Source organism: Tripterygium wilfordii, chromosome 6, assembly GCF_013401445.1.
Source record: "Tripterygium wilfordii isolate XIE 37 chromosome 6, ASM1340144v1, whole genome shotgun sequence".
Taxonomy (NCBI): Eukaryota; Viridiplantae; Streptophyta; class Magnoliopsida; order Celastrales; family Celastraceae; genus Tripterygium; species Tripterygium wilfordii.
In genome coordinates, this window is record NC_052237.1 from 513,483 (window position 1) to 535,623 (window position 22,141).

Consider the following 22,141-nt stretch of genomic DNA (forward strand, 5'->3'; position numbering starts at 1 on the left):
CATTGATATCATCTCAAGTCTTAAAACAAGATCGACAGGCCTCTATTTGATGCAAACCTATATGTTCCACAGCTCAAAACCGTATGTGGAACAATTATTATTTTGACACAAGCCAAGGTTGAGTAATAGAAAACTGGAAGCTTAGTCTAACCTTTTCCGGTACAAAGTTCAAATTTGCATAAATTACCAACTGCAGAAACTGTCACAAAGCACGAAGTATGGTTTCTAAAAATTTGACGGTATGCTTGGAAGTCATGTGCAACCAGTAATTCGAAATATATAACTCGAAACCTACTGATATCTTGATTCCATACTGCCCGAAAAATTAGAAAAGGATCAATAAATCTGATATCAAAGCATCACTTGTCAAGCATCAATAAATCTGACATCAAAGGTGTGGGGATGTATCTGCCACACATTTAAGGCTGCATATTCTTCTAAACATTCTTTCAACTGGGGTTCGCTGTACCCCTGTCAAACAAATAAATAAAATCAGGAACTTCGACGAAAAAATGACATAAGGGGAAAATTGGTCAGATTGAGGAACTTCATAACTGACCTTTCTCGAGATCCAATTGAGAGCATGGGCATAGCTGACGTCCATCTTGTTAGCTCTTGCAGCTTCATCCCGCAGGATAGAATAGATATCAGAGATGGCATCCAGACCTGATCTCTGACGATCATCAGAGTACAAAGAAAATTTTGACATCTGCATTAACCTTAAGGCTTCATCAACATCACTTTGGGCCACAGTATCTGAGAATCTGAGTCTAGCAAGGGCCTGCAAATAAATGAAAACAATTTCAACACGCATATTAGACATAAGTCAAGTTATCCTTAGTGAGAATAGTGACTTAATCCTCTGGATCAACCCTTGCCCTAGAAGATTAAATTTGTTAGAACATTAAAAGTGCATAGATAACAGAATCAACCAGAATGTCTCTCCCAATAAAGCTCATAAAGAGCAGATCTAAGTGCCTAAAAACAGGTTCTAAACAACGGGTTGGCCACAGTCTTTGCTAAGGCAAACAGTAGGAGAAAACAAACAAAAATGAGAACTTACAGCTGATATACGGAGAATACTAAGCAGCGTTCTAACAGTGGTGTACGAGTGAGGAGCATTTGATTTAGCTTCATCTTGTCGAATGCTGGAGTAGGCGCTCGCAATGTACTCCTCCAATTCCTTTGGGACACAAGGTGATAATTTCCTAGCAGCCGAAATGTACGCACTACAAAGCATAGTTCAAAATTCATGTACAAATAACAAAAATAAAGTCATAAGTAAATTGCATGAAATTACAAATGCCTATAAGAAAGTTCAGGAGTCCCTAATTAGCCCGAAGAAATTTGGATGCTGAAGACGGGTTAAACTGACAATGCTTGGCAATTCAAACACAGTTCATAACCAGGTATAAAAAGAAAAAAAAACGCATCTATGTACACATAGGAAATGGCAGGAAACACTAAATCTTTTCAACCATATAGCATATATCTGCCTCTTTAATAGCCTATCATGATAACTCGAGTGTTCAGCATATCAACGATAACCCTTAAACAATATAAGGAACCATGACGACTGTAAATAGATAGAGAAATTCTAAAGCAAGTCATACAGAGTACAGAACTAATCACCCATAATCTATTTTCCTACTTTAAAGTCTGTACTTACCGGAGAATAGATGGTTCAAGTGGAGCGAACCCAAGAGCAGGTGATTCTTTATTCTGGTGCACATAAACGATGTGCCTAGCCATTTCAAGATCACTATCCATATCTGCACGATCAAGGATCAACCACAGAAGGTCAAATCTTGACAGAAGAGCTGGAGGAAGGTTTATATTTTCAGCTGGAGTTCTCCGTAGGTCATATCTTCCCCTTCAACATAGATTAAAACACCATCAGTAACTTAAATGTTCATATATGGCTAGTCCATTACAAGATATGAAAACGGGTTTGCTTCAAGCCATAAAGGCAGCCATGTATGTCTCAACCAGGACAAAGCAGCGTCAGCAGAAACATAAGCATACAATAATAATAATAAAGCATCAGGAAGATATATACCAGGCTGGATTTGCAGCAGCAAGAACAGCAGTTCTTGCATTTAGAGATGTAGTGATTCCGGCCTTGGCAATGCTAACAGTCTGCTGCTCCATAACTTCATGGATTGCAGTACGATCAGATTCATCCATCTTATCAAATTCATCAATGGCACATATACCCATATCTGCCAGCACCTGAAACAGATGAATGCCTTTCTATTATAGCTAGAGAAGCTCTAGACAATAACCATATAATATGGGGTTATTTAGACATGTGAAATAAAACTATCAATGCTTACTGACTCAAATGGCAACAGAAAAAGGCATCCTTCAGGAGCAAGCTTTTGTGCTTGGCATTCAATCATTTTACGCAAGAGAAACACAAATTCCGTATGAAAAATTTCCACAATCTTCTATGTAGCCAATAATAAAGTATCAGTGTCTTTTCAGTGAAATAATTTAATGCAGAAAATGAGGTAAGAGTCTCACCAAAGCTCCCCCCTCCAAGACCATCTCATTTGTCACTGGATCCTTCTGAACTGCAGCAGTTAGACCAACTCCACTGCTTCCTCTGCCTGTGGTGTATACTCCTCTAGGCGCTACATTTATTATGTGCTTGAGAAGCTGACTTTTGGCAACCCCGGGATCGCCCATCAAACATATATGCAAATCTCCTCTAATCTGCATTCCAAAAATTAATATACATACAAAAACCATAATGAGCAAAAACCCCATTTTGTCATATTTTGATTGTAGAAGGAGCAAGAGAATACTTGTTGACAAGGCGGAAAAGCAATAACGAAGGAAAAGCCAAAAAAAATGGAAAAGACTAATTATATAGCAAAGCGACCCATTTACCTTCATCCCATCCTTCAACTTCCGGTGAGGAGCACCCACAAGGAGCAGCAGAAGAGCCTTTTTGATATCTTCATGTCCATAAATTTCGGGTGCCAGGGATCGCGCCAGCTTATTATAAATATCACCATCCTCGGCTAAACGGGCGATCTGCTCTTCCTCATCGCCTTGAAGTTCATACCTGCAATAGAACACCACAACGTCCAATGAACACTTTAAACATTACATTCAAGTTCATAAAGAACGCCAAAAGACACCATATCATTTGAGTATATACCACAAAATTTATTTTATCTTACAATAAGCCTCGCACGGCTTTCTTCTATCATTCATTATTAGAACTCATAAAGCTGGATTTCCTTATTTGGATGTTAGAAATTAGTAAGGCTTGTTTTTCAACCAAAAGGTCAGCCATTAAACTTTTGGCACCTAAAGAATTATCAGAGTATTCAATACAATTAGTAGATTCATAAAAGTCCACATTTATTCACAGCTTGTAAAAATTCACTACCAAGTGAAGTGAATTGAAAATTACTACAAAATTCCCTTCGCACTCTTATATCTCACCCATTTTTTCTGTTCCCCATTTTTCCTCATGAATGTAAATGTCAAGAACTGAACAAACAATGATCTCCAGCAGAAGTGCAAAAACTCTTCTATGTCTTGCCTATAAAAGACCATCATTAAGAATTCTTGCATTATAAGAACTATTATATTGAAACTTCTTAACTGGGAGGTAAAATAAACCTACAAACTTCGAGACCACAGTTACAGGGGTAGTTGAGAACAGGGAAAAGGGCTTACTCCTCATATTTTTTCTTAAAGTGAGTTACTGACATCGCCTCCAAGTATGTATCTGCAACTAAGCCAGCACGCAGTGCTCTGAATCCAGTGTAAGGAATAGGAAGAAAGATCCCTGATAATTCAACAACATCTCCTGGAGCAACCTGACAACATACAGAAATAGATATGGAAAATATAAATGCATCACCTGTGACTAATATCTATTTTATAGTGTTAACAATGCAAACTATTTAAACCAACAAATCTTAGAAAGTGAATGAAACAAAATTTTGACTGGAAGTGGATGATGTCAAGTTGCAAGCTGCACTTCCTTCACACGACTCATTTACTTTACAATTAACAAATAACTACACCAAATGTCCCTTTGTATTGTAGCCACGGTGAGAGTATGAGACTGCATAGCACTATAAAGGTAACAAAATTTTTTGCTGCCCATTTATTGGGAAAAGTTGCATTTTAGTTAAAAGTTACTATCAGTGAAATTATGATTATTACTAGCACTGATTCAAAGAACTAATTTCATTCCAATTCATGAAAATTGATGCACTAGATCACCAACCTTTCTGGTGAGTTCTCCTCTAAAATGAATCGTCATTGACCTTGGAATATGGCCTTTTGGAACATGTTCAGCCAACTCTTGTATCTTGGCCTGAAAAAAAAATATCGCTTAAAGTTACAAAATCATGCATAGAGAATTCTTGCTTAGTAGTTAGTACAGCATGCATTTACTGAGTAAAACATCAGACGAAGATAAAACCTCCTGAAACTTCAAAAACTTTGATGCTCTAAGTTGGAGAATGAGATTCCCCTTTGTGTTGTTTGTTTTGCATCTTCTGGATGGGCATTCGAACAAGGGCATGAAGACCCGGGCAGTTACTTCCTGTTTGACATATGAGAGGATCCAATTTTTCCTTTATGTCTTTAGAGAGGAAAAAAGAGAAAGACAGATCATATATTCATGACTTCGTAAAACAAGCAAAATAAATACCTCTCTCTTTTAAACTTCCCAGAAAAATAAATAAACAAAATTTTATAATCAGTAAAAGGGCGCGGGCAACTGTCTAAAATCATATCAAGAAAATTATATTTCTGCAAATTAAATATGAGAGGTTTTTGTACTGTTAAGAAGGATGTGAGCTCAGTACCTGGTAAATTTCAAATCCGCATTCTTCACATGTATATACAGCAACCTGCATCAGTGGCTTAACATCTGAACACCGGGTCACAATACCAGATACTTTAACAAGCTGGCCAATATGGGAAGCCTTCACCTCCCTGATAGTAAATGGTTGCCCCTTTGAAGGTGCTCTGATATAAACTTCACTGCATCAATAATGGATTTTGTGTCAGGCAATTAAGTATTCTCATCATATTAAACAGATACGATTATTACATTTGAAATGGAACATATACTTCACAGATCACATCAAGCATGGAACAAAGTAAAAGGACCAAAAGCCAGCAACAACTGACATGACCATCTGTCTAAATGGAGACCACGTTCTTTGTGCATTGCATTAAACTTATGGGTCATCTGTGCCAATTCCTAAAGATGTAATCCGATGAAAGTATGAAACCATTCAAGCCTTACAATCAAACCTTTAAACTTTAAAGTCGCCAGCCAGATATTCATCCAGTGGGCGTACACAAGTAGGTTAAACAAACTTTTAATTGCCACGAAATGTTGATGAACGGCCTATATAAATGCAAACACTATGTAAAAAGGCAATTAATCACAAAGAACAAAAAATCATGAAGGGGGGCTCTCTAAGCTTACAAATAACGCTTGATCTCTGGAGGCATCTTCTGATGTGGATCAGAACCATCCACATTCTCTGTTCCATCCTCAGTCCTCTGTGTCATCAATATGTCATGATCATCATCTGGAAAAGGCTCTGTGGAATCTGGCAAAAGTTCATCAACAGCAGACGCAAGAATTCCAATATATCTGCGGGTATTCTCAGTAACCCGCCTGAAAAACTCTTCGTCTAAATCCTTGTACTGTAAGAGCAACCCAATAATGCCAAAATTAGGATTTACAAACATCATATTTTCAATTCAAACAAAACATTTAACTTACATTAAACAGGTCCTCCAGATCAACCTGGACGGCTCGGATCTTGTGATTTGCAACGTCTTGCTGAAACGGAAATAAGGACTTGAGATGAGATTTTCCGGCAGAAGAAAAACGATTGTAATGTTAATCTAGCCAAACGAACAACGGAACATTCAATTCACTCGCCTACAACTAATAATAGACTCTAGAACCCTGAAACTAGCCGAAGGTTGAAAACGTTAGGATTCTTTCACTACAATTTTCGGTAACCGAAACGAAGATCTAGGGTTCTTGAATTATGGTAGTTATCTACTTCTACTAAACTGATTAAACTATTGCGAGAATTAAGAGAACTCACAAGTATATTCATGTACTTGGCCTCGCCATTTGCGTCAGCGAAATTCAAAAGAAAATCCTTCGCCAGACCTGTCGCAAATAACAGATCAAACTGTTGACACACGACAGAGAAGGAGAGAGACGAAGAGCAGCTAAATTTCCAGGCTTACCTCTCTCGGCGTCCAAGTCAAGGTCCTTCATGGCTCAACTACACGTGATGAGAAAGAGAGAGTTGCAGCGAGAGAAATAGAGAGGTAGAGGAAGATGAGGCTGAGAGAGATGGATTTGGCGGCAAAGGGGGAGAGGGGAAAGAGAGTTTTGGCGGGAAGTCAGCGTATTATATAAACTGTGACTCGGTGTCTTTATACCAAGCATTGCGGTACGATGATCTACGGTCCTGATTCAAGCTCTTTGATAAAGCATCCAAATTGTGCAGGCCGAGTGAGTGGGTCTCCTAACCTAATTGGACCTTAACCATATGAAGGAGAAGCCCATAAGTGTCGCTTTAATCATTGTTAGTAAAGCCTTTATTTCAAATTTTTTGAAGGTCCAGTAACAGCTACATGAATCCAAGCAATAAATCACTCCCTTAAAAAAATTCATTAATAATGCACTTCCATATAGCTTAACACAAAATTTCAAAAATAAAATTCACAAATACAAATGAAAGATGAAAGTGTATTAACTTCTCAAAAAAAAAAAGTGCATTAACTCAACTTAGAATAGATTAAAAAGTTTTTTTTGGTAACCCAAGGAATCACTGCCGGCAAATACCCTTTGGATAGCTGAATAGACAAACTTTGAGTCACCAAAACATTCCACACCACAGTTCTAACATAAAATTTGACCAAAATCCATACGTATAGAGACCCAAAAGCGAGACAAGCCCGTAAAACCAAGATTTCACAAGAAAAAATCCCAACTGGTGCTCGAACTTCCAACCTCAAGGCACCCAAGCCCTAAATCCAGAGACAAGCCCACAGAACCTTGATTTTACATACAATACTCAGAATATCCATCGCACACACACACAAGAGGTATATTTGTGGACCACAGATACATGTAAAGGAACCACAACAATTCCACACAAGAGGTAGCATCCCCCTGCCCTAACAGTCTAACAACCTGTCACACCACTTTAATTTCTCATACATATACATACACAATCCGGAGAGTCCCCTATTATGCATGACCGCGAGGAAGATATTCCCAAGGTACACAGCTAAGCGAAACAAACAGCCATTCCATCGAATCAGATAAACTGACAAATGGATGCGGATGACCAAGAATGCTTTTTAGTTTGGAGATTAAAGAATAGATCTCTCCATTAAGCTGTGCAGTTGAAGCTATTGCCTGCTGGATTTTAATGACAATTTGGGCCTATTATAATCAGGTAGACACTGGATTCCGTTCCTTCGTTTTTGCCAACTTTGCTTGCATGAGTTTGTCTAGGATGGAGGGCTCCAGAGGAATTGGGTCGAGACAACGCTCTGATGTTCCTACAATCACCTGCATGAAAAAGGGATCCTATTACCATAATTTGTAACCACATATCTAATGTATTGAACACTGAGGATTGCTTCCACTAAGAACGTTATATGTCTGATGAACTCAAAGATTCACCAGTACAGATAAGCTTTTTTTTCCCCTCTAACGGTCTAACCTCATCAAGCAGAAAGTCAACGGCTGCTTCATCTTCAACGGTTTCTTTTAGAGGAGTCCTTAGAAACTGAATGTCCAGCTGGATTTGCTGAAAACCACTTCGGTTAAAAGTCTGGAGTCGGACATATTCTTGCAAGCTTTTAAGACACAGTTTTACTATAGTTGTTATTACAGATTCCTGCACATCAAATGCACAGCCACAGAAGTTAGTTTGCATAATCAACAGCTAATAACTTCTTCCCCCAACATGGTTGAGAAATCAGTCTCCTACCTGTGTATATTCCATTTTCGTAAAAATCTCGACTTTCTGCTTAAATAATTTTGCGAGATGGGTTTCCAGAAGCTGGCTCCTTGCCCGTTGGGTATTTGAACGACTGAGTTTATCATCTCTCAGTGGATTGCTTCGTGAAGAGGTAGTGCTACCATTGCTATCTGACCGATGATGCCTTCGAAGAACCCCTCGAGGTAAAATCTGCTTCACTTCGGTTGCTATGGCTCCCAACTGGTGCAGAAGTAAGCAGAAGTCATCAGTCTCTTCTTTCGTTCCCAATTCTTTCCCAAAACGAAATAACCTAAAAGTTGGGAGAAAAAGAATGGCAGTGCACAAACCTCCTGAAGAAATAAATCTACAAACATATGAACTTCTCTAGGCTCCTTGTGCTGCAAAAAGATTTTAAGTATTAGAGAAGTATGATTTAAAAGTATAAATATTGGATAACATTGAATCATGAGCAGATACTCTGTTATTTATCCACTGACCTTGACCCAATTCGGTGTTGTAAACCTCTTCCTTAGGAGAATTGATATCCGCCGAGTTCTCATATTTACATACTGAATAAAATGCAAATACGACTAAGCATTCAGGATTTAAGTCTAATCCATAACTACGAAATTAAAAATGATTAAAGGAATAAAAAAAATGGCAATCAAATTAAATGACTATTTCACCAGAAATAGCAAAAAGAAAAAAAAAAAAGACATCCTGAGTAAATCCCTAGCTATAAATCCAAAACAAACTTATAGTACAGCCAGTCAGCCACAATGGGGTATAGTAATGAGTGCATTCCACATGCCAATGCTATTGGCTTCACATAAATACATGATTTCCAATGACAAACAAAAATTTATGAAAATCAAAGATAAATAATGGCAGCATCCAATAGTGTACTGGGGGTGGGGTGCAGTGGGTGGGGGGACGAACACAGGAAGTAAACATCTAACAGATTGGATTTCTCTCCATCTCCAAGAGTGCTACAATGAGAATGAATCGGGTGTTCGTAATATAAATCAGTATGAGAAAATCTTTTAGTGCCTAAAGCACATCTCAAAAGGGTTTGACAGATCTAGAAAAACTGGCACAAGGCGTTCACAAAAAACAGACATCTTAAATTGATCAATTCTTTTCAAGACATTGGTAATGGATTGGCTTGACAACGATAAGTAACTGCTATCCAGCTCATAGGAATTAACAAAAATAAACCCATATTCTCAGAAACTAAGAGAGGTCTTAGTTCATACTTGGTTCAGGAACTTCTCACCAGCCGATCGGAACATTCGACAAATTTCTCCAGGTACAAAGGCAGGTCCATTTTCATAGCCTCGAATACCACCTCCAGAGAAAGAAGAAGCTATTTCCTGACAATCAGAAAGAAATAACTTTAACTCGAGCCCTATAGCTTTGGGCAGTTTGGAGAAAGTGACGATTGTGAGTAAACTGTTTTTTACAATAAAAAAAAAGAACATTAAACTGCTAATTAGCTACTTGCCTCAGTAACTCTTGGCACAGCAGTTTGTTCAGTAAAAACAGAAAGTTGAGCCAGCACCAGGACAAGTCCAGGAAGAACTTTGTCAGCCCCCTCAGTCAAACCTTGATGTTGACCCGAATTGTTTCTTCCCGAAAGGGACACAAAGTGATATTCAAGTGTCCTGAAGAAATCTTGAAATCCTTCTTGAACCAAGTCAATAATGAAGTTCCTCAATTTAACTAGTAGTTCTAAGGTAGTATCAAGAAGTTGGTGGAAGTCCTGAAATGGATAGGTTATAATATAAAAGACAGACAAGAGAGATGAGAACATGCATGGGAAATAAAGTGTGTTATCATCAGGTGTAGAAGAATTTCATGATGTACACAGTAAGGAAAAGAGGAACAGAAAAAAAAGGAACTGATAAAATGTGCAAGTGAATCTCGCAGAAATTAATCGAAAGAGCACAACGATACAGTATATGATGGAAACAGAACTGCCATTGGTTTGAAAACGCAGAGTGAAGTACAGTTTTCATTACCATTAAGACTTCCATGCAGCCTTGAAGCAATGCCTTTTTGCTGGCCTCCAGGGCTTCTTGCAAAGGATGTTCTTCCACTCCCCCCTGTACGTTATGGACCTTTGAAAGACAAGCTGCCAATACGATGTAGGTGAAGTAATATGGCATTAAAAAACCATCAAATTACACTAAATTCTAAGAATTTATATCCCACGTCCTTCACAAAAAATACGCATGTACAAAAAAACTAATCCAAACTATTTAATTCATCATATTTTCTTCTTTGACATGAAACAATACAAGTTAAAATTAAAAGCTTTCTAAAGTAGAATGGACCTGAAATCTCATGCAGAAGAAGAGAAAATGTGCTGGTGAGATACTGTTTGATAGCAACCTGACCAGCCTGCAATCACGAATGCTCAATCAGAATATTAATTTCCATTCTTAAGTGTAGGGAAGCATATAATTCAATCCAATTGAAACAAATGGATAACTCATAAAGTCAGGGTGATGGGTGACCTCGAGACAATAATTGGGGAGAGCAGCCTCATGTAACACTTCATCAATCAGAAGCACATCTGTCCATATAATTCCTGTATGCAACAGGTGTTTGGTAAAACAATTCAACAATCACTTCTACACAAAACATTATTGTCAAGCATGATTTGTAATCATCATTTTAGTCTTTAGATGAGACAAATAATCTTAAGAAGTTACATAATAATGTAGTACTTTAGTGCACCAAAGTCAGCATGGTTAAGAGATGATGGCACAGCAAAGTCATTATCACTTACGAAGAACATCAAGAAAATCTGCTGAATTAATCCTTTTCTTTACACACCGCTCAACAGCTTCAAAGTGCCTAAAAGAAGCAACAGCCAATCAAACTACATAAGCGGAGGAAAATGCTTCCATGCTTTTACATTCAATCAACAAAAGGGCATACGGAAAATAAAAGTAGATAAAAGAAACCAATTAGAATACATCGACAAAGATGACGCCTTACCTCCTAATCAGGTCTTGAGAAAGTTGAATCAGTTGCATTTCGGAATCGGGAAATATTACTCGATAAGCTTGGATAGCTTTCGAAAATTCACGAACTGAAGCCTGCTTATAGAAAATAATATAAAAAGGTATTAATTTTAAAAGAAGAGAATGTAGCTGCAAGAAAATAACTAACACAAGCAGAGATAAATACAAAGTGCAAATCCTCTCTTTAGTAAGAAACATGATTTGGGAACAAAAGAAATATCATTCAGTAGAATACAAAGTTTTGCTAACCAATGGAAAAAACGCCCACCAAAATTCTTCAAGACTATTTTCCACTTCGTTGATGGATACAACAAAAGTAATGGAATAAGACCTATATAGCGTCACTATTGTCATCTGGCAAGGATTTTTATTACCATAACCCATTATCACCATAATCTAGGCAAAATATATCTCCTCAGGGCCTAAACTCAAATTATCTACAGAGGGCATCGGTTGAAAATGAAAGATTGAAAACCTATCATGGATATCATCAAACCATTGGCAGCGGCATGATCCAACACATTAAGATGAGTTAACAGTAGAATTTGCTTCATTTTTTGTACGTACTCCTCTATGTTCCTCTCATTCTCTAACTTACAATCCAGTTCCAAATAATCCCTCCCCATGCCAATTTTAAGAAAACACAGCCATTCAGAGCAACTCACCTCATGTTCAGAAGGACTATTTTCTTGTTTGGAAAGATCCTTGACCTCTGCCAAAACATTGGTGATGTCATCTGATTTAAGCTGAAGGTCCGCAATGGACTGTTCTAACTTTTCAAGTAGTTTTGCCTTTAAGCTGTCCACCTAACAGTGAATGGGCCATGAGAAGATAACGGCTCAATAAAACAGATAGATAGAAGAACAAAGTGGAAATGTAAAGGCTCAATTTATATATTAGGAGAAAGTAGACAGAAAGTTATACAATGTTGTGGCAATTACAAGATCGCAGGCATTAACAGAGTCCCCAAAGTAGTTAAATCTCCAGAATGTTGACAAACACATTGAAAATCTGAACTTATAATTAAAAAGTACTAAACAAACCGGGAAATCCAGCTGCTTAAGAAGCACTGCAGCCTCAGCTCTTGCTTGTATTGATTCTGAATCTGAGAACAGTTTTCCCTGGAAAGAAGTAACTGATAGCTTAGTATGAAAGAGAGCACGCCTATTGACTCTTGCAGCTGATCTTTAGCTGGGTCAACAAAATTACACAGGATAAAACCGTATTATAGCATTGCACTAAAGTTAAACCAAGCACTTCTGCCCCCACTATGCAGACAGGGGAGGGTGGATATATGTAGATTTAACAGCATTCCCATTGACAAGGGGAAGTTTATATAGGGTTTGAAGAATGATTTGCAATGATAACAATTTATCCCTGTGTCAAGGTTTATGCTTTCACATAAAAAAAATTTCAAATTCTCATTTTGGAAATGTGCTCTCCTATCAAAAAGCATAGAATTCATCAGATATTTGAGGGTTTGAGGAAGTCATGGAACTCATACATTTCAACAACTAGTGTCAGGATGAAGTAACACATCTATTCAGCTACATATATAATTAGCCACGTAGAAATACGGCACCATCTGAATACATCAAAATCAGTGTCAACATAATAGCACATATTTCACCAAACTTCACTAGTGGATATAACATTAAAAAAATAATTAGAACTAAGTTGCATCCAACATGCCGAATGAATAATCATCATCACCTAAACCTTTATCCCAAAAGTATGAGTTCGGCTACATAAGTCTATGAGAAAATCAACCGGAATCTACTACGTATATTCGTTTCAGCGATTCGTTTTAGTCTAGAATCATACTATCATCAACTCCTATAGAATCCATATCATTTCTTAGTACTTCAAGCCATGTCCTTTTAGATCTTCCTCATCGCTTCCTACTCTCTCCTATACAAATTCTCTCGGCCTTATCGTTGCACCACTATCTCTACGTTATAGATATCCATACCATCCAACAAGCCAATTGAGCAACAGCATTAAAAAAAATCCGGCATATGCCTGATATTGAAATTTATACCTGCAAATTACTAATTATAATGGCCACTGCTTCTTCAGATGCTTTCTTACAGTCCTGAAATGATGAATCCCCGTATGCCTAGAAATGAACACAAAGATTCAACATTTGAAACAATAATTTCTAAAAAGTAAGACAGCTTTCCTCTATCTTGTATTCATGGTAGTTGTACCAAAATAACAACAATAACTCTCTGAAAGAAATAAAGCACACAGAATAATATCAGAAAAGGGTAAAGTGAAACACCAAAAAAAGAGTACAAAATAGCTAACCTTAAAAATTGGCATTGCCCCAATATAAAACCTGACTGCATCAGCATAAGCCTCCGATTTGATACACTTTCCAAGTCTGGCAGGTAGATCATAAATGAACTGCTCTTTTCCACAGAAGATGTAATCCATGTGACCATACATGACCAAAAACCAATCTTATATTTACTATTGGTAAGTAAAAACATGCATAAAAAAAAATGTGTATCAGTATTGAACCCAATGGAAGGATGAATGGAAGCAACCCTTGCATAACCCCGCCCCCACCCCCACCCAAAAAGTAACAAAAGGATGCGGATGAACAAATTTGTGAAATTCCATATTCAACAGCCACAATCTTTCCATGTTACCCAAACACATGGAGGAACAGGGAGGAGGGTATTAAAAAAAAGGAAGTTAAATGGCAGAACACAGAGTTAAAAAAGGTGTGACAGCTTTCCAATACCTGAACTTTACGCAAAAGCGTACGTGTGCGATGTAATTTCTCTATATGTTCTCTCTTCTCAAAAAGAGATGTGTTTACCCCATCGCTTCTGGATTGCACGGACTTTATCTGCAATGAATATCGGATTCAATGATATCTGCAGCGATTTGATTCATCACTATCCTCCGTTTTCGTACTTGTTTTTAAATCAAAAACTGACCGTACATATTCAAAAAACATTAAGATTAAATAAATAAAAAAAAACCTCACGAGAGACCTTGTCAAGGAGTTGCTCAATATTTGCTTCCATGCCGACAATATTATTCTTCATCCTGATTTAGAAAAAATTCTATTACATTAAAGAATACAGATCATGACCACGACAAATCAAAATCCAAATGGAAATTACTACCTTTTAATTGTGTCTGTAGCGCTGATAAACTTGTTGTAGTTTTCATAAACTAACATTTGCAAGTCAGTGTCAAGATTCTTAATCTCAGCAGCCATTTCAACATGCCTCTGCAGTAGCCCCTCCAAATTTGAATTTTCGACCTGCATGTTTTAAGACAGGTTTTAGAAACCAAAATGACCCAATGCCCGATGATTCCTTCAATTGCAGGGTCTCCATGTAAAGTATAGCAAAGCAATTGTATGAGCTTCTGATTTATCTTAAAAATAGGACAATTTGATTGCAATGTGTGGACAAACTTAAGAAACTTGCACCAATTCTAGATAACACGCCACCCAACCCAGAACAGAAAAACTATTAGTCAACCCTTTCTGCATATTGAATCGTGAAAGTTTCAGATCAGCATCAAGACGAATAACATGTCAGTCCCGCCATTCAAAATGCAATAACAATCATTCAGTTACATAAACCCTGTCGTAATTCCTCAACACAAAAAGGGTAATCAAAAGAATCCTCCATAAACAGATTTCTCAACAAAAAAACTATCATATAGATATTCTCCTTCGTAAGAATCACCTGTATCACATATGCAAAATCAAAGGCAAATCTCACGATGCAACAAACTCGGAAACCTTCAAGTTCAAAATTCGGTCATAACACTCACAAGGAACTCGATCAACCGCAGTCAAAACAACACGCAGGTGCACGAGCAAACATATCTACACTACAATAGCCAACATTATAATTCTCTATACAATATATCTACACTACAGCGTAACAACTTCTTACAAGGAGATTCATGTAGTGATCGGGATCAAACGAGACGGTGTTAATGGCATCAAGGGTCCCGTGTTTCGAAGAACCGTTGGCAGACATGGTAGGATCTGTAGAGTAGAAGCTCGATAGTAGATCCCTCATTCTCTTCGCTTTATCATCCAATGGGACGTCGTCCAACGCCATCTCTTCTAATCTATCTGTGCAAGGCTCTCAATCGATTCGCCTCCGCGTACTGTTTAGCTTTTGAATCGAAGACCTGGAGAGTATGAACTGGAAACTTAGAACAGACGAGACTCGAGTGTTTTCGAGCAGTCTACGGACAATGTTGAAGGATCAATTCGTGAACTTTCTCTCTCTGTCCTCTGCGACGCTCTTTCCTCTCCTAATTTAGGCTTCCCTCTCCTAATTAGGAGTTGTAATCTAATTGGACATAAAAATATAGCCCAACACTTGAACAAAAAAGCCGCCCCATAAAAATAAAGCCCGAAACCCTAGACCTAGTGCTTAGTGACCTTCATACCGCCCCAGATAAGTAAAGCCCTAAACCATATATGTAATGGGCTTTATGCCAGGACTCCAACGAGCCCGACACGAACAAAAAAGTCCCCCATATAAAGAAAGCCTGAAAACCTTGGCTCTAATTAGCTTTTTGCAGCCACAAAAGGAAGAAGCCCTAAGCCCTTGGCCTAGTGGGCTTGAGCCGGACCCGATAAGTAAAGCCCTAAGCCCTAGATCTAATGCCCCCAGGGGAACACACGCTAAGCCATGCTCGAGGGGCATGAAGGCCACCACAGCGGATGGAAAACTACCCAAATCCCAAACCCTCCTGGTGAGAATAGAACCCTGGACCTCAAGTTCCTGGGCAAATAATCAGACCAACCAGGCTATCTCCCATTCTCAGCTTCAATACAAGTTATGAAGCCACGTTCACCTGCATTTTTTTGTTAAACATAATAATCTATATAATATCCTAATTAAATTTTTTTAAGTTATGGATTTGGACCATTTGGTTACCAGTAGTGCTAGCTAACTCATGAGAGCTCAAGTATTTTAAACAAAATTTTAAAAATTTTAAAACGTTTTAACTCTTAAAATACATGTTAAATTTTTTAAAAATTACACATTCTGAATCAGCGCATAAAACTCTTTCTAACAAGATCCATTGTCTATGAGTTTTATCAGATGGACCTTAATTCCATTTTTTTTCAATGGAATTTCAAAAACAATGAATTTAAAACTAAAACAATTAATTATAGCTTTAAAAAACAATGTAATTTATATTAAAACAATAAAATTTGGATAATGAATTATATGATGAAATAGTTGAATAAAATTACTCCATTGATTAAATCAATAGAATAAATATGTTGAGCTCTCATGAACTATCAAACTGATAGGTTACATGTCAATTATGTTTGGTTACCTCTAGACTAATAATGTTTGTGGGAAATCACCACTTGGTTCAATGATATAATTTTATTATATTGGTCCAAGTTCAATCCCTGACCCATTCCCCCCTTGATAAATATTAAAGAAAAGGACAAATGGTGGCACTGGTGCATGTCAAGACTATAATATAAAAAGGTTCATTAACTTCTGTTGGCAATGAAAATTTGTACTACGTAAAGACTTCTTGCACCATACAAGATTTGGACAAAAAAAAAAAGGCATATTTATTTTTCATGTTCAATGTCCTAAAAAATGGAATTTAATCCATATTTATTTTTCTTATCATTTATAGATAATTTTAAATTAAAATATATCATTCATCTATTTTCGGAAAAATAACAAAAAGAATAATTTTTTTCTAGAATATAGCTTAATCAAGGAAACTTTTTTGTAAGCAAAAATTTTATACATATCTAAATCAATCCATTGAACTTTATTATTATTTTTTGCTCATAATCCATTGAACTTAATTGATTATATCACATACATTAGGGAATTCCCCAAAAAAAATAATATTTTTCAACATAGACATTGACAATGCCTCCTAATTTTTCGATTTTTTTAAAGAATTTAACTTAATTAGAAAATTCGAGAAGATTTTTTCCTTGAATATATTTTTCCCCAAAATTTCGCCAAATTAGGTGAAGATAATTGTTATCACCAAATTAGGTAAAGTTAATTGTTACTTTCCTTCCAACTTTACCCTTCCATTTGACAAAATTTGGATATTTATATAAATCATAACATGGCTTTCACGTTTGGACCGAGCAAGAGAATCTCCCGAAGAATATTCCAATTTCCCATGAGAGATTTCGTTGGGGTGCCTTGAAAGTTGAACCTTGCACGCGCAGCTGGCGTCACTCTGTACGCCAGCGTTTTACACCTACACCTACACCTACACCTACACCGACACCGACACTATTAGTCCAGCTCAATACCATAGGAAAGGTAAAATGACAAAAGCACCCTTCTTTCTTTATCTATAAAGTCGCCCCTTCCCCTCCTTGTAAAACCTTCCCTCTTTCGCTTCTCTTTTGCGAACCCTTTTTTCTTCTGTCTGCGCGTTTCGTATCTTCGACGCCGCCAGCTAAGTATTTTTCTCTTATCCTGTTTCTTCTCTGGATATCTCCGCCAACGCTTTTTCTGATCTGTGCTCTTCGTTTTGGATCTTCAGATCTGATCCAGATTTAGGGCTTTTGTGTTTGAGATTTTCGTCTGGAATTTTTATTGTCTCCGTTTCTTCGATTTAGGGTTAGAAATTGGGGGTTTTCAGAAAAAAGAACCAATGATTCTTGATTTTCGATGAATTACGCTATCCTTATGTGTCGAATTCGAATTCTGCACTCTTTCTCGGTTGTGTTTCTCTACTGGTTCTACCATATTCTGTGATTCCTATTTGTCTCTGGCAATTCAAATTATTTCGATTAGTTTTAATTAACGATTTAAGGATATAGAATCCGATATATTAAGTAAAAGAGAATTTGAGGAAGAACGGCTGGAAATGGCATCCAAGCAAAGGCCAGCAACCAGCTCCGGATCCGACAGCGATCCTCGTTACGCAATGTTCGATGAAAGGAAGAGGAAGAGGATGATCTCGAACCGTGAATCGGCAAGACGTTCACGAATGAGGAAGCAGAAGCAGCTGGAGGATGGGATCAATGAAGTGAGCCAGTTGCAGAACGAGATCAATAAACTCACACAGACCATCAATACTACCACACAACGGTACGTGGAGATAGAGTCCGCCAACAACATTTTGAGGGCTCAAGCGATGGAATTGACTGATCGGCTGCGGTCCCTGAATTCAGTGCTGCATATTGCGGAGGAAGTCAGCGGGATGGCCCTAGACATTCCGGAGATTCCTGATCCTCTGCCTAACCCATGGCAGGTTCCTTGCCCACTACAGCCCATTATGGCCTCTGCTGAAATGTTCCAGTATTGATGATTGGTCATACTCATTGTTCTTGCCTCTTGGAAGGAAGGAGTATTGCTGTCTTTTTCTTCTTCTTTTTTTGTCTCTGTCAGAGTGCTTTTGTAGGAGTTATGCTTCCCATTTAAGTTGCTTTATGTTGTCTATAAAGTCAAGTCAAAGCTCACCATTCTTCACAAGACATGGTGGATTTGGTTTTTTTCTATCAATGTTTACAACTTGGGTTTTGGTTTTGGTTTTTATTGATCTGTTCCTGATCTCTGCATATTTGCTGTTGTTTTGAATGGATTCAGCATGCTTGTGATATACGTGGTGGGTTTGAATTATCTGGATGTCTATTTGGCGTTGGTTCACATTGGAGACCAGCGATTGTTTAAAGGGAAATGTTAAAGAATCTTTTGATATCTTGCTCTCTCCTCTTTTCATGCCGGACTATAAATTGGATAAGAAATTTACTTGTGTGACAGTGAGTGGTTGGGATTTGGGCGATAAGGATCCCCCTCTGAACTTTCAAATGATCAAATCCTGAAACTAAAACCCATAGGATTGCGCCTACTCAATATGATATCTTGAATCAAATCAAAGTTTAATAGCAAATTCTTGTTGACTAATGAAATCCTAAACAAGAACGAAGAATTTCTCGCATCAATCGTATCATTGGCATATCTGCAAATATCTCACAACATCCGGAATCCTCTCAGTACCATTACCTCATTTATATTAACATCACCGGTTGTGATCATCTGACAATTTTTTCCTTTTTTGGGGTTCACACAGTTACATAATCAGACTTTTGCACATTCATGAGAAAAACAACATCAAACTCTGCAATAAGAAAGCTTTTCTCCATCACTCCGCAATAAGAAAGCTTTTTCTCCATCAACCAACAATTTAGTGAAACCCTCAAAAGGAAAAAAAGAAAAAGAACAATCACCACAGGTAAAATCTCACCCTAAAGTACACGTTCAGAATAGCAAGATTCTTCATAGGGTCCTTGAAGGATTTAGATTCGGTACCATCAATCTTACTGATGAAGGATGTGATTTTCTTTCTGATAGTTTTGTGTTAATCATACATCAAATTACATATTCACAGGAATGTGATTTCAATTCTGATTTAAATTTTACTGTCGGATAACAATCTTATAAGAAGTAAACTACTTATAAAATTTGAAGATGGTATCGTATAAAGAACAGGACCATAATTCCAATAGCATGAACAAAAAAGAGAGAGATTTTACTGAAAAACAACATGCTATTTGAAATTACTAACTAGTCTTCGTAAGTGCGACACTCGACAGTCTCCGGGTTCTCCTTACAGAACTCCTCCAACGGGTCAGAGTCGGACGCCTTCTTCTTCTCCCTGGCGTGACTCGCTGCCGCGCTAAGCTCCTCCACCTCGTCCCACGCCGCCACACACTCACCGCTCACCGGGTCACCCGCGCACGCCTCCTCCGCTTCCTTAATGCTCTTCTCCACTTTCTCTGATATCCCTTCCGGGGCTGCCTTCATGGGTCGCATCTGAATTCGACCCGGTCCGACTTGCCACCTCTTCCATGGCTGGTTAAGAATACATGGACTCCCGAAGGATTGAGCCTTGGCAGAGTCTGGTGTCCTAGCTAGTGCTCTTGGAGTTGAGAGGTTGAGACTAGCTATTGCTGCCATTGTTTAACTGCTAAGTTCGCTGGCAATGGTGGTGTTCGCAGTCCAAGTGATAAGGGGATAACATATAACTGCGGGTTATGATTGTTCTCGAACACAGATCTCTTATCGGGTCACCACCAATTGTTTCCTTCCACGTTAGATCGAGTTTGGGATATTTTATTGGGAAATACCGAAATATCAGTCGAGGAGAAATCGAAGCAAAAGCAATATTTCTACGGCCCACGGCAAAAGAGTGGCCCAATAGCAGACTTCCAATACGGGCCCCTATTTTGCTAAGCCCGAGTCCCTATCTTACACGTAAAATATAGGAGCCGTTAACATACGTGCCCCTATGGCACATCAAAAATGATATGTGTCCCTAAATTTTCCATCCATAAACTTATATAATCTATGTGGCTGTCCAACTCAACATGCCACATAGATATTCAATTAAAAAAATTATAATACTAACACATGATTTTCTTTGTTCTCTATCATCAAGGTTTTGTCTTTTCTTATTCTTATCTTTCTCAACTCCGTCGCAACATTTACCGCATCATATGCGAATAGGTTTAGCTCATATGTAGATACAAGTTCAAAGTACTAATTTGCAATAGATCACATGGCCTCACCCTTTTCCCATTCAAAGTACTCATTCACACGACTCAACTTTATGCAGGTGGGCTTCTTCCATGGCTTTCAGTCTAATTTCACAAGTCAAGCTTCTAAAGTTTCCTTATGCTCCAATTGATTGATTCCCTTATTTTTCAGCTTCTTCAGCCCGAGACTCAAGCCCCAAAGCCATTTTTTTCCCTCTTTGCGGATTCCTCAACAGCATGAGGATAATTGTCAGCATCATCGGAAGGCTCAATCAGAGACTTAGAGAGGCTTAAAACATGGTTGATCGGAGATCAATGAGTCCTTCCAAATCTTGTATTTGATATTGTTCTGATTTGAGCCCCACACTATAAAATATGCCTGGAATGTACTAGATTTCCCCAAAACCAAGTGTCTGATGCTATAATTGAATCCAAAAAAATACATATCATCCCAAACTTAACCATATAAAGTCCATGATTACAAGTCAATGGCCAATTACATTGTGAAAATAGCACAATGTAATAAATTATGTGAACAACGCAATTATTTACACTGTACAAACTCACAATGTAATTAACCCCTGGCTCATATCTATACAGACAACCACAATGGAATGTTCCTATTAAACTGTTCAATTATCCACATGACAAACAAATGTTCCTATTAAATTGTTCAATTATCCACAAGTGGCTTATTACATTAATAGCGTAACTAATTACATTCAAAGTGTAATAAGCTGATACCAAGCTTACTAAGACACCAATGCCAAGTTTAATCACAATACCAAGTTGACTAAGACACCGAGGTGTAGAAAATGCAGAGTTTCATTGAATATTCAAGGTGAGCCTTGTCATGTTGGACAATCATGACAACGTAACTTATTACATTGACAGCGTAACTAATTACATTCAAAGTGTAATAAGTCCCTGTCATCGCCTTCGCCTTCTACTTGGGTCTGGTTCGACAACTACAAAGATGATAGAGGGGTATGTCGTTGTTAAAACTTCTTCATTCGGTGGGTGTTTGTCATTGATTGATGTACCAAACATAAACTTTTTTCACTATCACTCAAGATTACGATTCAACGCAAGAAAGAGGCACATATTTCTAATAAAAAAATGCATATTCGCTAGTTGGGAGCAACTGCTTGGACTGGATGTACGCCTTTAAAGAAAGAAAGTAGATAAAAGCTATCACTTTAGAGTGTAAGGCTATCTCTCAGTAAACAAAGTTCGTCGGAAGTCGAGTGTTCTTCGAAAAATCCATGGATTGGAAGTTTAATCAGACTAGAAATCTTGGATTTCGAAATCGAAAAGCAAGCTTCATCCGAAAGTGTGAATGAATTTCGAGCTTCTTCTGATTTTTGAGAGGGTAAGGCTTTTTAGGTTTTTGTGAAATATTGTTTCTCATGCCTAGTCTAGCGTGTAATGCAATTTTGATTTTTTTTTAAACGAAAACCTATTTGAAATTGTCATGTTGGATGTCCTAGGTGACATGCCACCTAAGTTATGTAAGTTTATGGATGTATAAATTATGGACGTGTTGTATTACCGATGAC

The 22,141-nt window shown here is 37.7% G+C and overlaps 4 protein-coding genes across 5 annotated transcripts; 1 reads left to right on the top strand and 3 right to left on the bottom strand.

Annotated features, from left to right (window-relative positions):
• Positions 1–20: 20 nt before the first annotated feature.
• Positions 21–6,417, bottom strand: LOC119999583 (DNA replication licensing factor MCM7). Its single transcript, XM_038847246.1, has 15 exons — positions 6,259–6,417; positions 6,111–6,178; positions 5,777–5,836; positions 5,474–5,697; positions 4,842–5,019; positions 4,454–4,576; positions 4,256–4,345; positions 3,697–3,839; positions 2,896–3,073; positions 2,527–2,718; positions 2,060–2,232; positions 1,670–1,873; positions 1,064–1,229; positions 560–781; positions 21–471 (listed from the first exon to the last, which is right to left on the bottom strand). The coding sequence occupies exons 1-15, from the start codon at positions 6,287–6,289 to the stop codon at positions 367–369; spliced, it is 2,157 nt and encodes a 718-aa protein (XP_038703174.1). The 5' UTR covers positions 6,290–6,417; the 3' UTR covers positions 21–366.
• Positions 6,418–6,849: 432 nt separating this feature from the next.
• LOC120000075 (vacuolar protein sorting-associated protein 51 homolog) lies at positions 6,850–15,362 on the bottom strand. 2 transcript variants are annotated; one of them, XM_038847948.1, is made up of 20 exons: positions 14,974–15,362; positions 14,188–14,327; positions 14,041–14,107; positions 13,797–13,904; positions 13,355–13,453; positions 13,086–13,163; positions 12,088–12,165; positions 11,710–11,850; positions 11,019–11,119; positions 10,807–10,874; positions 10,532–10,605; positions 10,349–10,415; positions 10,034–10,146; positions 9,517–9,774; positions 9,269–9,385; positions 8,510–8,581; positions 8,360–8,410; positions 8,022–8,252; positions 7,752–7,928; positions 6,850–7,597 (listed from the first exon to the last, which is right to left on the bottom strand). In XM_038847948.1, exons 1-20 carry the CDS (start codon positions 15,142–15,144, stop codon positions 7,478–7,480), a joined length of 2,331 nt encoding a protein of 776 aa, XP_038703876.1. In that variant the 5' UTR covers positions 15,145–15,362; the 3' UTR covers positions 6,850–7,477. The 2 variants fall into 2 exon arrangements, with proteins under 2 accessions (XP_038703876.1, XP_038703877.1); XM_038847949.1 differs by having other exon boundaries at positions 14,053–14,107; positions 14,974–15,361.
• A 2,055-nt stretch (positions 15,363–17,417) lies between these two features.
• On the top strand, positions 17,418–18,734 carry LOC120000077 (bZIP transcription factor 53-like). The gene has a single exon (XM_038847950.1). The coding sequence runs from the start codon at positions 17,912–17,914 to the stop codon at positions 18,350–18,352; it is 441 nt and encodes a 146-aa protein (XP_038703878.1). The 5' UTR covers positions 17,418–17,911; the 3' UTR covers positions 18,353–18,734.
• A 577-nt stretch (positions 18,735–19,311) lies between these two features.
• On the bottom strand, positions 19,312–20,067 carry LOC120000078 (calvin cycle protein CP12-1, chloroplastic-like). The gene has a single exon (XM_038847951.1). The coding sequence runs from the start codon at positions 20,002–20,004 to the stop codon at positions 19,612–19,614; it is 393 nt and encodes a 130-aa protein (XP_038703879.1). The 5' UTR covers positions 20,005–20,067; the 3' UTR covers positions 19,312–19,611.
• Positions 20,068–22,141: the final 2,074 nt, after the last annotated feature.

Excerpts from the sequence above, each read along its gene's own strand:
- LOC119999583 (XM_038847246.1), bottom strand. The coding sequence starts at position 6,289 with ATGAAGGACCTTGACTTGGACGCCGAGAGAG. Across the intron at positions 4,346-4,453 it reads AGTTTTTGAAGTTTCAGGAG|GCCAAGATACAAGAGTTGGC; the intron begins GTTTTATCTTCG and ends TTTTTTTTTCAG. Across the intron at positions 2,719-2,895 it reads AGTTGAAGGATGGGATGAAG|ATTAGAGGAGATTTGCATAT; the intron begins GTAAATGGGTCG and ends TTTGGAATGCAG.
- LOC120000077 (XM_038847950.1), top strand. The coding sequence starts at position 17,912 with ATGGCATCCAAGCAAAGGCCAGCAACCAGCTCCGGATCCGACAGCGAT.
- LOC120000075 (XM_038847948.1), bottom strand. The coding sequence starts at position 15,144 with ATGGCGTTGGACGACGTCCCATTGGATGATAAAGCGAAGAGAATGAGG. Across the intron at positions 13,454-13,796 it reads CGCTTTTGCGTAAAGTTCAG|TTCATTTATGATCTACCTGC; the intron begins GTATTGGAAAGC and ends GGAAAAGAGCAG. Across the intron at positions 9,386-9,516 it reads CTGTGCCAAGAGTTACTGAG|GAAATAGCTTCTTCTTTCTC; the intron begins GCAAGTAGCTAA and ends TCTGATTGTCAG.
- LOC120000078 (XM_038847951.1), bottom strand. The coding sequence starts at position 20,004 with ATGGCAGCAATAGCTAGTCTCAACCTCTCAACTCCAAGAGCACTAGCT.